General features: G+C 43.4%; 1 protein-coding gene and 1 pseudogene across 11 annotated transcripts in view; both read left to right on the top strand.

The window, feature by feature from the left end:
• Nucleotides 1-8915, top strand: part of Pde4dip (phosphodiesterase 4D interacting protein) — a 185985-nt gene extending 177070 nt beyond the window's left edge. For 3 of the 11 annotated variants that reach the window (XM_077791176.1, XM_077791174.1, XM_077791181.1), the window contains 8 exons: nt 19-258; nt 2558-2674; nt 3218-3444; nt 4427-4570; nt 5614-5752; nt 6050-6096; nt 7186-7236; nt 7862-8100. In XM_077791176.1, coding sequence (XP_077647302.1) covers nt 19-258; nt 2558-2674; nt 3218-3444; nt 4427-4570; nt 5614-5752; nt 6050-6096; nt 7186-7236; nt 7862-7903 — 1007 coding nt within the window. In that variant the 3' untranslated portion in view covers nt 7904-8100. Of the gene's footprint in view, nt 1-18; nt 259-2557; nt 2675-3217; nt 3445-4426; nt 4571-5613; nt 5753-6049; nt 6097-7176; nt 7239-7814; nt 7816-7861 lie in introns of those variants that run through there. The other 8 variants (XM_077791184.1, XM_077791175.1, XM_077791183.1 and 5 more) reach the window with 5 other exon arrangements.
• A 4297-nt stretch (nt 8916-13212) lies between these two features.
• Nucleotides 13213-15312, top strand: LOC144249352 (plakophilin-4 pseudogene; annotated as a pseudogene).
• The last annotated feature ends 1672 nt before the right edge of the window (nt 15313-16984 follow it).

The following is a 16984-nucleotide window of genomic DNA, read 5'->3' as shown; positions in this document are numbered from 1 at the left end:
TCTTCTCTCTTCTTTTAGCTTTCAGCCTGGATGGCTGTCACCAAGTTCCTTTGAACAGTGACTTGAACCACCTGGTGGCAGAGATACGAGCTCTGAGAGGGCAACTAGAACAGAGCATTCAGGTGAACAACTGTCTGCGGCTACAGTTGGAGCAGCAGTTAGATGGTGGTACTGGCAAAGGCAGCCTCAGCCCCTCCACTGTGAGCCAGAACTTCCCATCCAACCCTGACCCTGGAAATAAGCAGTCACACTTTCAAGGTAGGAAGGACAAAGAATCAAGAAGCCCTTAGCCAGTGGGGTGGTACCAATATGTGTGCAGTGGAAGGGGTACTGTTGCTTCTCTTAGGTTACTTAGGGTCAAGTTCTCAAATTGGAGAGGCTTTAATATGGTGTCCTGAGAGCATGGGATTTAGAGTCAGACCTGTCTCCAGATTCTGCGTTTACCATTATAGGTGGTTTGCTTTGGGCAATGTGTTTAAACAATGAAGTGTTGAAGCCTTGGTTTCCTCAACTTGCAGATGGTAATAATATAAAATATATACCATGTATGGTTATTTGGAGCATTGAATTAAATCATTTTCAAGTGTCTGGCACAATAAGAATTGCTCAATAATTATCAGCTATATATGTTAACATCTATTCCTTGTATTTGTGTGGTCCCTTACAATTTACCAAGCATTTTCAAATATTTAATTTCCTCTGAAGTACATGAGAAAACGGGGGCATTGAGATATTAATGGACAAGCTAAGGTTTATAGAACTTAGGGACCAAATCAGGCTAGGACCAGATATTTTGATTCCCAATCTGTATCTTTTTTCATCTTACCAGACTCTATCTCAGTATCACAGACCTTGCCACACTCTGTAGAGTGGCCCTTTCCTTCATCTGGGGGAACTTGGCATGTGGCAAGATACTCCTATCCCTAAGAAAACCAGGGCTATGGGAAAGTACTGGGTGGCAAGCGCGATCATTCCAGGTGACAGACATCCACTTCTGCCCCATCCTCTTGCCTGCATGTAAATACACATGTTCATCAGATCTGTATTACTCTCTTCAATATCTAGTCTCAGTTTTGCTTTCCTCACTTTAATTGAAAGTTAACAGATCTCTCATACCTAAGCTCTTGACACATTATTCAACTTCTACATCTTCTTCTGTTTTTACTTTTGATGTATCATTTAACCCACTCTCTCCACTCACCTGCATGGCCATATCTCCAATTTTATTCTAATCAAGAATCACTGATGCTCAGGTTTCCAAAAGGCTGAGCTTTCAAACTCTCCTGTCTGATGTTACTGAGTCAAGTTAATCCTTATTTTTTCCTTTTTTGCTGAATACTCATTTATGAAAGTATGACCTCAATTGTCAAATGAAAGGCACAATTACATGGACTTGTTGTGGCCATCAAGTAAGAAATACCTATGGACTGCTAAGTGGTATACTCAGTTGGCATCAACTTCTCAGCATTTATTGAATGTCTGTTTCACCCTTATGGGGCTGTCGTGATGGGCATGGTCTTGAGTCATGGGAAAGTACTGGGTGGCAGGCATGTTCATTCTAGGTGACAGACATCCACTTCTGCCCCATCCTCTTGCCTCTAACCAAGTTTCCCCTCTTAGTGTTTTTCCTTGTACCAGCTGAGATGCAGCCCCATGGTTTAGTCCCTTCTTCCTCCCAGTACCCAGAGACCTGAGCTGGAAACCTCACTCTGACCCACATTTCCCCCAGCAGTACCTTCCTGTCTTTTTTTTTTTTTGATATTTCGCGTTTTTTATCAACTTTATTTTTTCTTTTTGCAGTACTAGGGAATCAAACCCAGGGCCTTGGGGCTGGGGATATAGCTCAGTTGGTAGAGTACTTGCATTGCATGCACAAGGCCCTGGGGTTGATCTCCAGCACCAAAAAAAAAAAAAAAAAAAAAAAAAAAAACAACAAGGAGGCTATAGCTGTAGATCAGTGGTAAAGCGCTTGCCTCACAAGTGTGAGGCACTGGGTTCAATTCTCAGTATGCATAAAAATAAACAAATATAAAAAATTTAAAAAAACAACAAACCCAGGGCCTTGTGCATAATACGCAAGCAGTCTATCACTGAGTTGTACCACTACCTTTGATTAACATTTTAACATATGTATGCATACATTTATGCATTATACAAAAAAGCGTATACAAAATTCTACTCAGGTTTGGGTTTATAAAATGATATCTAACAATGGGCTGGGGGTATGGCTCAGTGGCAGAGTGTTTGCCTAGCATGTGTGAGGCACTGGGTTCAATTCTCAGCACCACATATAAATAAGTAAAATAAATATTTTTTTAAAAAATTATATCTAACAAGTTTTTAAATGGGAAGTTACACTTTTTTTTTCCTGAATAATGGAAACATACCAAGCGAACTGATTGTTGGTTTTTGCTTTTCATTGTGGCATGTGGATGCTAATGTTGTGAAAGGGGAGGCCTGTCAACTTAGACTTGGGTGGTAAAGATTAGGCTGTGCATGATTTGGGGTGTAGAATGTTCAAGGGGTTCTGAAAATTGTGATTGTCTTTACTCCCTAGATTCAGTTACTTCCCCTCCAGTTCGTGATGTTGGCATGAATTCTCCTGCTCTGGTCCTTCCCAGCTCTTCTTCCTCTTCTCCTGGCTCAGACACTGCCATTGTCACCAGGAAAAATGGTAAATATGGCAACTAAATGGCTCAGACACCATGATGGAAAATTATTAATGCAAATAACTGTTGGTTCTCTGTAAGTACAATATCTGAATTTAGAAAATTTTCTCTGCATGCCACAAAACCTTCAGTCCTATTCATTGAATCTTCTGTGGCTGCCTTTCTTTTCATTCTTCTTCCCACAGTTGTCCTGTTGTTCTGTTTGCATCATTTCCCTGTAATCTCTCCGTTCTTATATGTGCTGTGTCCCGCTGATTTACTTGTCTGTGCCTTTTCTATCCATAAATTTTTCATGTTTATAATACTATTTGTCCTGAATAGTCCACTTGTCAATAAAGATAAAATCTGTCTTCTAGCAAGTTTATTATGTAACGATGTAAGAAAGATTATAAAAATAAAGAAACCAGAAGGTCTCTATGGACTTGACCATCCTGCATTTTTGAAGGCTGCCTTTCTTGATCCTTTCACTGTCTCTTTGCATTGGCTGGAACTGAGGATATCATTATGAATAACAACAGATCCTATATTATCGTGGTTTTCTTTTACAGAGCTGGAATCAGATGCTCCTCCAGGAATGAAAAACTCTCCCAAGCTGGAGGGTGATGCTACGGATGGCTCCTTCGCCAACAAAAATGGCCGCCATGTCATAGGCCACATCGATGACTATTCTGCTCTCAGGGAGCAGATTGAGGAGGGAAAACAGCTGGTGCAAAAGATCCTGTCTCTCCTGAGGCCCACATGCAACTTCCTGGGCCTTGAATCTCAGAGCTCAGAGGTAGTCACACCTGCACCTCCTGGGTTCACCCTTTCTTTGTGTCCCTTGTCCTTAGTTCTACTTCCTTCTCCACTATTTATTTTTGTGGCCTGCATCTCCCAATGACAGAGAAATCATCTTCCAGTTATTCTAGCCAGGCCCTTGCTTCCCTTTCTCTTGATTCATTCGAAGTTCTACTCTGTTGTAGAGAAGGCCAACTAGATATTCCTCCTTAGAGCCCCAGAGAAGTCTGTGCAACATTGTCATCATCCTCAGTAGTGCATTTGTTAAGTATTGACATCCATGTGATGTTGTGTTGAACTCAGCACCCTCCGGTAGTTATTACCTGTTAAGTCATGGTGGCCCATGCTGGCCCACTTAAAATCAATCAGATGGACAGATGCTGAGGGATTTGCGTCCATAACGACCTTGTGTGTGGAAAGGGTAAGAAGTGGGACACTATGGTATTTGTTGAGACAGAGCAAAGGCTGGGAAGCAGTGCTTCTCAGAGTACTTTACTGTTGAGAGAAACCAAGGATCAGTGACTATGCCGAGCCACCAGAGACCCATAGATGAATAGACACAGCCCTGCCTCCAGAGAGCCTGGACTCAAGGGCAAGACACAGACCTCTGTTGATAAGCAAACTAAGGTGCCAAGAGCACAATGTGAGAAGCCACCTCTTGTGCCTTGAATGGACCAATGCAGAAGGGTCTTTTGTTGCAGGAAAGGAAGGTAACAGGTCTGTAGAGGACATGACATGGGAATGTGCTTTGACAGCCTTATAGGGTGTCCAGGTGGAGGAGGCATTCCAGGTAAAGGGAGCAGCACTTCAGTCCTGGGACCACACAGGGATGAACCAGGGTTTTATAGGTTCAAGCATCCCATGTTTTGTGCCTCACTTAAAAGGAAGCAAGCTTAAGACCTATACAGGCCTGCCATATCCTGAGCCTTGAGATATCTCAGCTTGAATGTTGTCCATGGTTCCCTTCCCCCTTTCCACAGGCACCAGGCAACAAAGGAGTCCGTGAGCTACGCAGCAGTCTCAGTGCCCTGCACCACACCCTAGAAGAGTCAGCCTCCCTCCTGACCATGTTCTGGCGAGCGGCCCTGCCAAGTTCCCAAGGCCCTGCACTGCCTGGCAAAGCAGTAAGAGACTAATGTCTTCTTCCATTTTAAATACTGCTCTTCTGTTTCTGGTGTGGTTCTGTCTCCTTAGTCCCACAGCTTTCCGAGGGTCAGGAACCACATGGGAAATTAGTATGGACACGACCTTAGGGGAGCATCCTGGAGGGAAACCCCTGATCCATGGCAGCTGCTTTCATGGCAGCTCTGATTACCTTACCTCCTCCTTATACTCCAGCCTCCAAGATCATAAATCAAAGAGGAGAAAGAAAAAAAATGGAGGAACTATAACTGAAGTTTGAGTGAACTGAAATTCAGGGGCCTTTTGAAGTTTCTCTCCTCCTCAAGTCTCCTTGGTCAAAAGATCAGAGGATATCACCATGAGCCTGAAGCTTCTTATGGTCATGCTCCTAGAATCCCAACATATCTTTTTAAATTATCATCTCTGTGCCAGAGTCCCCCCCCCCAGCCCCCAGCCCCCAACCCCAGGATCTGCTGTGATCTCAGGCTGGCTCTTATTGCTAAGCCTGGAGTGGTCCCACATCTGGATCCCCTTCCCAGATATTCGAGTTCCAGACAAATATTGCTGTTATCTTTTAGGAGCTAACTGCGAATTCCAGGGAAGGTGCTTTACCATCTTCACATTTGTACAGATATTTAGAGACTTACACACTGTCTTCAGGGCAGCCCTGTGTCCCATACATCATATCTCTGAAATTCCACGTCTTGTATGGATGGGGGAAGGATGAGATAGAACTTTTACAAGGACTGAATTGGAGGTCTTATTCACAATTGGGAGTTTTCTGCCAATCTGGGGTCAGGGTCTCCTTGGCCACAGAACAGTAGTCCTGTGCTAGTCTAGGGGCTTTCATGTTTTCAACATTCTTACCTATGGCCTCTTCCTCAACTATCCTGAACTGGAGGATCAAGAGGCTGTAATGGAGAGAACATACTCCAGAGAGTGTTGAGAAGATTATAGAGTTCTGCTTCCAGTTGGTAGGAACCACAAAGCACTGGATGCTTTTGGTCTCCATACTGTTGTCTGAGAGCCTATCCTTCTTCCCCAGGATGAATCAATGGAAAGGGAGCTACTGGATCTGCGAGCCCAAGTATCCAAACAGGAGAAGCTCCTTCAGACCACAGCTGAGCGTCTGAAGACTGCCAACCAGCAGAAGGAGAACATGGAGCAGTTCATCGTCAATCAGTGTAGGTGCCCCTGAGCAGTGGAGCAGCAGAGGAAAGGGGTGGTCTTGCAGATGCCCCACTTTTGCTGCAGATGAACAGTGACCACAGAGGCACTGGAATGTTGGGAGGGGAGAGTCTGTGGTCACTGGGCCCAAACCTCCTGTGCCATGAGGAATTGTGGGTGCAGAGGGAGGGAAGGAAGGAGTCAGCAAGAGGCCATGATTGAGGGGTCAAAAGAAAATGCTTTAGAAAACACATGCCCAGCAAGTAGGGCCCAGCTGGTAATTCCTGCTTTGTGGGGCTGTTTTGTTGTTTCAGTGACCAGGACACATGATGTTTTGAAGAAGGCAAGGACTAATTTGGAGGTAAGGAAACGATTACACCTATCAGAGCCAAAGAACCTGCCTCTAACACACCACTGTCTATCATCAGGTCTGTAGGTGACCCTGACCTTCTTTCTCCTTCCAGAGGAGATATCTGATCCACTTGACTGGTCCTAGCTCCTAGTTAGCCTCCTGTTAGGATTCCATCCTATCACTTCTCCCCACTCAGTTCCCTTCCCTGCCCTTGTTTTTCTCTTGTCATCATCTCTCATTTTTCATTTCATTTTTTCCTGCTTGATGTCAATTAAACAAGGAGCCAGGAGAAATGCAGTTCAGTTGGTTCTTGAGGACAGAGACATTTGCAGGTTTTCTGAGAATTAGTTGTCTGTACAGGGGTCTTTGGGCCATTTGGGCATTCTGGACTTTCCTAAACTACTTTATGATAAAGCAGAGTAAGGCACAACCTTATAAATTGACTTTAGTGCAAAATATTATGTTAAGAACAGCAATTTGATTTTTGACACATTTTTTCTTTAAAAAACATGATAAAAAATCCACTTGGTCTCATTGATCTAAAATAAAATAAAATTTGATAATAAATAAACACTGAATCTTAAGGCAAGAGATTTTTAAAAAAAATATATATGTATATATATATATACATATATATATATATATACACATGCTAGACATTCTCTACATTTACTTAAATTCTAAGTGCTTATTACTTAGTACTTTGAAGAAAAACTTGATGTGCACTAATTGGTTTAAAACTCAGAAACTAAACTTTTAAACTTAGACATTAAACTTCGCCAGAGAAGTTGAACATATTCTTAGAAATATTCCTAAATTGGGGCTGGGGTTATAGCTCAGTGGTAGAACACTTGCCTAGCACATATGAGGCACTGAGTTTGATCCTCAGCACCACATATAAATAAATAATATAAAGGTATTTATTTGTCCATCTACAAATAAAATAATTTTTTAAAAAAGAAATATTTCCTTAGTTATATTCCAAAAGGGTTGACTCCTACACTGTGACTGAGGGTGGGCCATGGTTTAACCAGCTCTTGTTTTTTAATTCCCTTTGGTTCTTCTCTGATGATTCCTTTCTTTCCTGAGCTTCTTTAGCACAACACTTACAAGATTGCCTCTGTACAGCCTTATCCTGTCCCAGCCAAGGTAACCCAGCAGCCTCCAGATCCCACTGGCTATCTCCAGTGTGCAGGCCTCCCTTTCTACTTCCTGATGCCTGGGCTGTAACTCCAGGCTTGTCACTAACTGGCTGTGTGCCTTTGGCTGGCCCCTTTGCCTCTGTGAACTGCTGCCCCCTCATCTGTTAAGAGTAGACTAGATGGTCTCATCCCTGCCCCTTTGAATTCTCCTCAAGAAAACTGGGATACACACTTAACAGGGGAACTTCCCCCAACATGTTTTCTCCTTCCTACCACGGGCTTTTTCTACATGTGCATGTTTCATGCTTGGCACTACTTTTCCTAGAAGATGGCAAACCTCCCCACTTTTTTGTTTTTCTTCAGACCACATAACTTGTAGCATGAACTGGCTCATCCAGAGGAAATGGTAGGATCTGACCACATAGAGTATAGTGGGGCAGTGGCTGGGGCAGCAGGAATTTGGGTGCATAGGGAGGCTTTTCCTTTAAGCTGGGACCTGGAAGCTCATCCTCTTAATCCCCTCCTGCCATGTTCTGGCTTCCTGCATGCTTTGCCCTCATTCCAGCCTCTGGGTGCCGTCAGCAGGGTCTGACAGTTCCATCTGAACAGGGTTGTTTTATGTTTGCTTGCAGGTGAAATCTCTAAGGGCCCTGCTGTGCACTCCAGCCTTGTGACCCTTGCCTTCCAGGAGCCACGCAAGAAGCAAAGCCACCACAGGTCCTTAAAGCATCAGGAAGAATGGGGCTGCCCCTCTTTTGAACAACTACCTGTCTGCTGAGGAGAATCTGGGCTTGAGTCCTCTAAATCTGCTGGAGGTCTGAAGATGCAGTCAGAGATGTGTCCTTGTGGGGTAGGCAGAAAGGTAGAATGACTTCCTGGCAGTGATGGAATAACAGTAGCCAAATCCCCCTGGGCCCAGCATGAAGCAAAGCGCGTGTGAGATTGCATAGTAGCACTTGTGACACTGCTTCTGAACAGCCTCAGTGGCATAGCACCTGCCAGAGCACGGTTCTCATCTCAACAGCTGTCCTCAGATGGTCAACGCGAAGGAAATAGTTGCCTTCTACACATGGGACATGTGATCCCCATGGTGAAGCTCCTCCACAGTTATAGAAGCACACTACTGAGCAGCAGTGCCCTTCTGGACAGTGTCAGTGAGCACTGCTCACAGATCCACACCTAACCAGGTAGCTCCTCTGGGCCAAGTCAGGCTGGGCTTCATGCTGTACCACCAGTTCTGAGAGCTTTGATTCTGTGTGGGGAATTGGTGACTTGTTAGATGCCCTGTCATGCTTAGCCTAGCATGATCTTCTTCATTTCTTACATGTTCTCCAAACTATACTGTCCCTACCCCCATTAGGTATGTTATCCCTTTGTCATCCTAACTTCCCTCAGGCGAATTGGGAACTGATGGCCATACCAAGCCTATGGAAAGTCTTGCATATAGCAGCCCTCTGCTTGTTTTTAAGTGGTCTGGGCAAGGCCCTAGTTGTACTGAAGCCTAGTCTGTGTCTTCAGAGTGCTCCTAGGATGTGGGTATGTGTGTATAAATGTATGATAGAGATTTATTTATGTTGCTGTAGCAATATGTTGAAGGCCAACATAACTCATGGATGGGGAGGATGAGAGGAAACAACAATCTTTTTTTGGTGGCTATTAAAGAAATATGTGTATAAGGAAATAGTTTTTCTTTGTTTTGTTTTGCATTTCTACACCATTTCCCAGAACAAGTGTATCAGAATAGGAAAGACAAACTGTCATGAAAAAAATAATAGTCTAATCCATAAAGTCTAAGTTTAAAAATTCATTTTTCCTCTATTTTACAAAAATTTCCAATATACATGATAGAGTGATCCTTAAACTTGATTTGCCTTACAGTTTTCACAGGGAAGGACATATTTTGCTGTTTGTTGTGTTCCATTAAAACTCAGGAGTTAGGATGGCAAGGGAAATAAAGGTTTCTTGCAATGATGGATTTGAGCAAGATAGAGAAAATTTTCTTTCTCAACTCTCCATCGTTTGTGACTCAGGAGCATGGAAAGCTTTTATAAGAGCTATGGGGTGCAGTAGGACGAAAGGAAGGAAATATCCATGTGTATATTTAGCTAGGCTGTGTTAATCAGAAACATGTCTCAGACTCCGTTCCTCTGGGCAGTGGCCTCAGGTCCAGGGAAGTCCCTCAGACTCCATTTTCAGCTTAAGGAAAGTCAGAAGTTAAAAGGCTTTGGAGCTGTTCATTTCAAATGGAGTCTGTTTCACAAATCAGTTGTGAAGATTGTGGGAGCAATTTCCTGGGATGAAATGCCAAGAACTTTTGTGGGTGTGGGACCCTAGGGTTGCATTTAAATATAAGCATCCCAGGTGATTCTGATGCAGGTGGGCTACTGACCACAGTTTAACACACATTGTTTTATATCATTGACTCAAAACATTAAATAAATTTATTTAAGAACCATAGTTGAAAATTATGTCATTCTGATACCAGTCTTGGAGATCAGGAATGGGTCTTTGTTCCCCTGGTGTTTAGGATTAAACACCCTGAGAAACACCCAGGCAAGTGTAGGAAGCATATTTTATATAAGAAAGAGACAGGGACAGCAGACTTCTCTGAAGAGAATTGGTACCGCTGGTTATCTATCAGTGACTAGTCCTGCTTCCTCACCTGTTGAAGTTTGAAGCATCCCAAGGCATGCATATAAAGCAGGGTTTATTTATTTATTTATTTATTTTTATTTATTTATTTATTTATTATTAGTTTTTCAAAACCTTACATAGCTCTTGACATATCATATTTCATACATTTGATTCAAGTGGGTTATGAACTCCCATTTTTCCCCGTATATAGATTGAAGAATCACATCGGTTACACATCCATGTTTTTACATACTGCCATACTATTGTCTGTTGTATTCTGTTGTCTTTCCTATCCTCTACTATCCCCCCCCCTCCCCTCCCATCTTCTCTCTCTACCCCATCTACTGTACTTCTAAGAGCAAAACTCAAAATAAAAAGTTTTTAGTTGTTCTAGACATTCAGAGTTAATATTAGATTAAGTTCATGGGATGATTAAGTTTCAGTTTTTACACTGATCATCAACTAAAAATAGTGTTTGACTTAAATTCAAATGTAAATAGTTTCATATGAAATAATCAAAGAAAAATCATAAATGGATCAGTGTGGTGAGATAGAGACAGATGGGCAGGGTTTATTTAAAAGGGGATAACATAGACTTCTCCTAGGAGGGAGGAGGGGGCCATAACTGGTATCCTGGCATCCCAAGAAGCGAGGTGTTCTGCCCCTTTTATAGGTCCTAGGCTTCCTTTGTTCTCCTGCCTCTTCCCCTTATCTTTCTCCTTCCTGTGGTATGGGACTAGGCCTAGGCAGTGACTAGACCTAGGAAATGCTTAGTGGGATGGCCAAAAGGTGAGAAACAGGTGGGCTGAAGTGGGAAGGGCAGGATGGTGCAGCCTACATTAATTAACAACCTTATAGCTCCCTGTAGGGACTGGTTATCTTAGCAACAGGTTGGAGCAGGGGCGGTTCTTGGATGGAGGAAGGGCTCTGAAGGAATTAACTCAGGGGACATTCTCCAACTAGCCAGACTCACTCAAAATTGGCCTCCTTAAACCCACCTTCCACCATGCGGTCAGCGCACTGGTTTCATCAATGAGGTTCTTGGCATAAAAGTTAGCTAGCAGAGATCGAAATAAAACACACAGACTCAGTTACCTTTTTCTATGACCAGGTCCGAGACGGCTCCCCTCTCTGGCTCCCACCTCGAACCACCGGTAGGGCAGCAAGGCTTACTCAGGGCTAGCAGGAGAGAGAGAGCTTGAGCACGCCAGGGAGTAGCCTTTTATTGGGGAACAAGAAATTCATGGGAGAATTCCATCCAATGAAGGTTGAGGGGGGCTGCACTCCAAGGTCAGGGTCAGTGATTGGCCCCTGGGGTCAGTGGTCAGTCACACCCCCCCACGGACGGGTTCTCTCATCAGGAGAGGGCCAGGAAAGCTCCGACACAGATTAGCCAGAGCGCCTCAGACCCAAACCAGGAGTTGCCCAGTCACGTGTGAGAATGGCTTTCCACACCACCTGACTTGATTGACCTGTTTATACTGTCTCTCTAGTTCTGGCTTCAGAAGTGGGCAAAGAGCTGGGTGTCAGTAGGAGTGGGTGTGTCTTGCTGTTTTATAGACCCCAGAACCCCCCACCACCTTTTTCTTCTTTGTGCATATGCCTAAGGGTAAGAAGGAGCTGGAACACTTGGGATAATCAATAGCAGCTCATTGTGCTGGGAAGTGTGATCCCCAGGTTAGCTGTTAGCAACCCATCTGTCTTTTCTTTGATAACCAGCCCTTATTTTCTCAACCCCCATCATTTATTACCTACACTGACTGCCAGACCTTCTTACCCCTGAGTCAGTTTGCTGAGGAATGTGACATATCGGGTCCCCTCAGGCCAGGTGGGGCTGCAGACAGATTAACTCACCATCCTCATTTATCTGTCCTCTTATACTTCCATAAATGTTGAAATAAAAATCTTAAGAGATTCCTTCAGAAAAATTCTTGTATTCTTTTGCCTTCTAGAATTAAAATTAAGCTATCACTCTATAATTATTTCCTAGAAATAGTTAAAAATGAAATCCTGTGAGGGGAAATAGAATTTAAGTCCTATAAAGGGGGCTGGAAGGGAAAACAGAACAGGTACCACTTAAAATATGTAATAGTATCTCTTGACCTGTCAACCTAGGCCTTCAGAATGTGCAGAGTTCATCACGTCCTTCAGATCTCGTCACTGGTGAAGTGAATTAGAGAGGTACTTGTGTTGATTTTCTGTTATTGCTGTAACCAATTCCCATAAACACAGTGTGAGAACACCCCAAACTCATTTTCTTAGAGTTCTGTAGGTTAGGAGTCCACCAAGGGTCCCAACAGGCCTAAAATTGATAGGTCAATCCTTGGCTGGTAGCTGTTTCCTCCACCTTCACAACCAGCAACAGCAGGCAGAGTGCTTGATCCATCATCCTGACCTCTTTCTCTGCCTCTTCTTCCATGTTAAAGACCCATGGAATTATTTGGATGTTATGGATTACCCTGTGCCATTCAGCATGGTCTCCCCATCTCAGAATCCTTAACATAAGTCCATCTGCAAGTCCCTTGCTAGATAATGAATGAAGCCTGTTCACAGGTTCCAAGGATTAGGAAGAGGATCTCCTGGGGAGGCCATTATTCTGCCTGCCACATACTCTTAATTCATGTGCTAACTAATGTTGGAATTAAAATAAAACACTAAATCAAATTAGTAAAATTAAGACACTACCTTGAGCTCTGGAAATGCTCCATTGATGACCTTAGGATTTTACAAGTGTTGAGATTATTTTAGATATGGCCCTTATTTTCTCAAAGGCTGGCTTTGGGTGCAGAAATCTCATCTGAGGCTAAGAGGACACAAGGAAGCGGGGGGGGGGGGGGAGAGGCAGATTCTGTATACCTGGGAGCCTGCTGACTTTGGCTCAGTACCCTTGGCTCATTCTAAATGGGGCAGTTGGATGATTTTCTTTGGTCAGGATTTCCTGCTGCTTGTAGCCCCTAGCACCATGGGGATCTCTATGTGCCCAATGAAGGCCATGAGGTGGTGCTAGAAAAGGGCCTAGGGTATTCAAGTCCCTCAAGATGAGGGCCAGATTCTAGCCATGAGGAACAGGAAATGGAATAGCTGTGGTTGAAATTCAGCTTTAAGGTGCAGCCATCTTCTTTGGTCTCCTCATAAACTGAGCTTGACCAGAAACAATGTGATTGTTTTTGATTTTTCTTCTGATACAAAATATCCCTTCATCTTCATCTCACATGAGGGCAACCCCTTCCTGTGTTGGCCTGTATGGTGTGTATGTGGGAGGGATAGAGGGTATGTGGGCAGGAAGAGCAAGAAGAGGAATGGGGAGTAGAACAACAAGGCAGGCCAGGAGGACAGAGAGGAGAGAGGGATGGAGGTGGGGCAAGATGTGCAGGAGGTGGTGAGGGGAAGGAGCTGAGCTTGAATTCTCAGGCCCAGAAGGAACTCAGCTTGTAACCAAAAGCTTGGTCCTTGTCCCCAGTGCCAATGAATGCCTATTAATAATGAGGACACAGTTTTGAGAAAAAAAGGAAAAAGTTGTTTTATTGCTTTTCTGACAAAGGAGAAACACAGGGCACTCCTGTCCCTGAGGCTGTGATTCTGCCCATCAGAAAGAACAGGGGGATTTTAAAGGAGCTCCTTAAGGGCTACATTCCAAATGTGCCCTGACAGGGAGTCCAGGGGCTTTGATGGAGTGTTAGGATTCACTTGTTATTTGTCACTTCCGAGATCCTCTTACAGACATCTCCTTCCTGTGGAACACAGATAACTCAGGGTAATGTGGCCTCCAGGTTAGGGAGAGTGAGGGGGAGAAAAGAAAAAGGGAAAAAATGTCCCTTTGAAAAATAAGCCTCAGAACTATATTCAAAAGGTGAAGTGGACCCCTGTTACAAGCTGTTGATGGATTGGTACTCAAAAGTTTATTTGGGGGCTGGGGTTGTGGCTCAGTGGTAGAGTGCCTGCCTTGCATGAGTGAGGCACTGGGTTCCATTCTCAGCACTGCATACAAATAAATGAATAAAATAAAGATCCATCAAAAACTAAAACTATATATATATATATATATATATATATATATATATATAGTTTTATATTTTTAATATATATTTATATATATATATATATATATATATATATATATATATGTGTGTGTGTGTGTGTGTGTGTGTGTGTGTGTGTATTAAGTTTATTTGGGACAATAGCAGCATGTACTCACTATCCACAAAGACAGGAAGTAGGGAATCCTCTGGTAGCTGGCTGGAGAGAATCCAATGACAACAAAATTAAATGCACCCAAATTGGAGGCCACATTTCCAACACATCACACCATGATTTTAGAGGGTACTCAGGACTTCCAGTGCTGTGTGGCAGATTGGTTCAGTCACCTCTCAAAAGACCTCCAATCCCAGGGGAATAGCCCCTCAATGCCAAACCACCTTTTGAGAGGTAACCCTGACAGATGCACAGATACAAATAGCTTCTCCTTCCCAAAGCCAGGTGGCAGCAGCGCCCCCCCCCCAAATGCTCAGGATTGACCGAGGTACCACAGCATCTGGCACCTTCACTGAAAAGGAGTGTTCATGACATCGAGCAATTTGGACAGCAACAGTAAGATATTTACAATAGGATGGTTCCATCTCACCCAGACAGCCTGATGGCTTATTGAGTTTCTGTGTTTGTCAGCACAGACAGCTTTTGCTAGACTATGTCTTCTGCTATGTCTCCTGTATATGAGGGAAGGACCTATTATAGCCCAGTGTACCATAGGCCAAACCAAAGAAACATGGAGCTCCAAGGATGGCAGGTGGCTCTCTATCACACCAGCTCAGGTGTTGGAATCTATAAAAGACTTCCAGCCAACAGAATGACCTTCCATACCAAACAAATAATTATGCTCTAAACACAACGGCTACCTACACCCAGCTCTACAGGCCAATACAATATCAAGTACAAGAGTTCAATTATAACTGGCTTCAGTAGGCAGCTCTGGCTGATGATGGCACCACAAGATCCCCATTAATAGACAATGTGATGGGGTGACCAGCACCCTGACATAGCAGGTTCCTGCTCAGGAGGTGAGAGCTGCCTGGAAAAATAAAAAGTCTAAAATAATCAGTAAGAAGTAAGACAAAGCCAAAGATTAGATTTAAATAGAGGAGTGTCTGGTGGGTCTTCCAGTCCTGATAGGAACTGGAACTGAACATCTGGAAAAGGCCCTGATTTTTTATTTAAGGGGGAGTACATCAAAGGCAGGGATAAGGTTTCAGTGGGAGGAGTCTTGCTTGGGTGCTTATTCCTTGGTATGACAGGGGTCTTGCAGTAAACAGGTTGATTGGTGTTTGGCAGGCTACACCCATCTCTCTCTCTCTGAGACTGTGCTTGAACTTGAGCTGTGAGTTAGAACAGGGTGCCGATGTGAATTGGGCATTCTCGCATCAGGAGGTTCTGCTTGGGAGTTCCCAAAACCAGTCTTCCCTGCCTAATGGTTCGAATGTCACTCAGTTCACACACAGCTCATAGTTGGCCTCCCCTGGGACAGCATCCAGAAAGACCCCAGGAAGTTTGCCTGGCACAATCCCAAGCTGCCCAAAATCATTCATATGCTGCAGCACCAGTTGCACTCCATACTAGCACACACAGCAGCCTGTCTTCAGCACCTGGGTTTTGGCCACAACAAAGTGAAATTGGAGGTATATAGGCTAGGGCAAATCAAGCGTCTGTTTGATTTTTTAGACCATAGAGTTTTGAAAGTTCAGAAGGATACTTGTGCCCTCTGAAACCTTGTCTTTGGCAAGTCCACAGATGAAAATCAAATAACATGAAAAATGTTGGTGGGATACCTGCCATCTCACATCTGTGAGAAAAACTATTGATGCAGAAGTAACGGAGCTTGTTACAGGAGTTATTTGCTATTCATCTTCATGGGATGCCTTAAAGAAGACATCAATCATCTGAAATGCCCTCTCAACCTGAACAAACACTGTGCTTGTTCCTGTTCTGGGTGGAATGCTCTTCTTTTGTTGGTGATTATAAAATTAAATTTCTGACTTCACTAGTTCTGCATAACAGGACAGGGTGCCTGAGCGACCTCAACTCTGCAGGGAATGAAGCAAGGAAGAAAATACAGTCCTGTGAGAGGCTGGTTGACTCACGGTTTTAAGTGATCTGTAGGTGTGAACACATCTGATTATAACAGCAAGATGGTGGAGAATTGTGCACCGTGAGGAACTTGTCCTATTGGCTGGAACTGAAGGTCCCTTAGGCTTGACTGCTGGGACTGACAAGTTGGATGACTTACTAGGTAGGAAAAGAATCTCCCAGCAAAGGCTCCAAGCCAAGCTGCTGGAGGAAGAAGAAAAAGAAAAAGAGAAGTCCACAAGAGGATCAATGGGATGGAGTTTGTCCTATCCCAGCACTGCTGAATTCCTCCAAAGGACCCAACATGCTCTGGTATCTGTCAGTGATAAAACTACATCTGGGGCTGGGATTGTGTCTCAGTATCAGAGCATATTGCCTCTCTCACTTCCCAGACACTATGGTGTGAACACCTTTGCTTTACCACAGGACTGACACTATGATGTTCAGCCTCACCAAAGGCCCACAACAATGAGACCAAGTGACCATGGACTGAAACATCTCAGATTGTGAGAAAAACTAATTTGTACCTTCTTATAAGTTGTTTCTTTTTTTCAGGTATTTTTATCACAGTGTCACAAATATGAATACTAAATCATAAAAATAAGTCTTGAAAATATCTTAAAGATTTTATTCAGAGTATTCTTTAACCACAACAAAGTTAGATTGTTAGTCAACAATATAACAAATCTGAAAACTAACCAAATGTTTTGAAATTCGGCAATCTATTTCTTTTAAAATTACTTATGTGTTAAAGAAAAAAATTACCAGGGAAATAGGAAGCTTTTTAACTGATGAATAATTGAAATGCAAAAATATCAAGAGTGAGGGGATGCAGCTGAAGAAGTTCTTAAGGGAGTGTCTCCCTCTAACTCTCCAACTGCTTGCACTAGAAAAGAACACAAGGACAAAATCAGTGTTCTGTCTGTGCTTCCACCTTGAGAAGGACACTTAAATTATTTTATTCATATTTATTGCCATCATCATCATCATCATCATTATTACTA

This window comes from Urocitellus parryii, chromosome 11 (genome assembly GCF_045843805.1).
Source record: "Urocitellus parryii isolate mUroPar1 chromosome 11, mUroPar1.hap1, whole genome shotgun sequence".
Classification (NCBI taxonomy): Eukaryota; Metazoa; Chordata; class Mammalia; order Rodentia; family Sciuridae; genus Urocitellus; species Urocitellus parryii.
The sequence above is the reverse complement of the archived record's forward strand: the minus strand, read 5'-3'. Positions and strand labels throughout refer to the sequence as shown.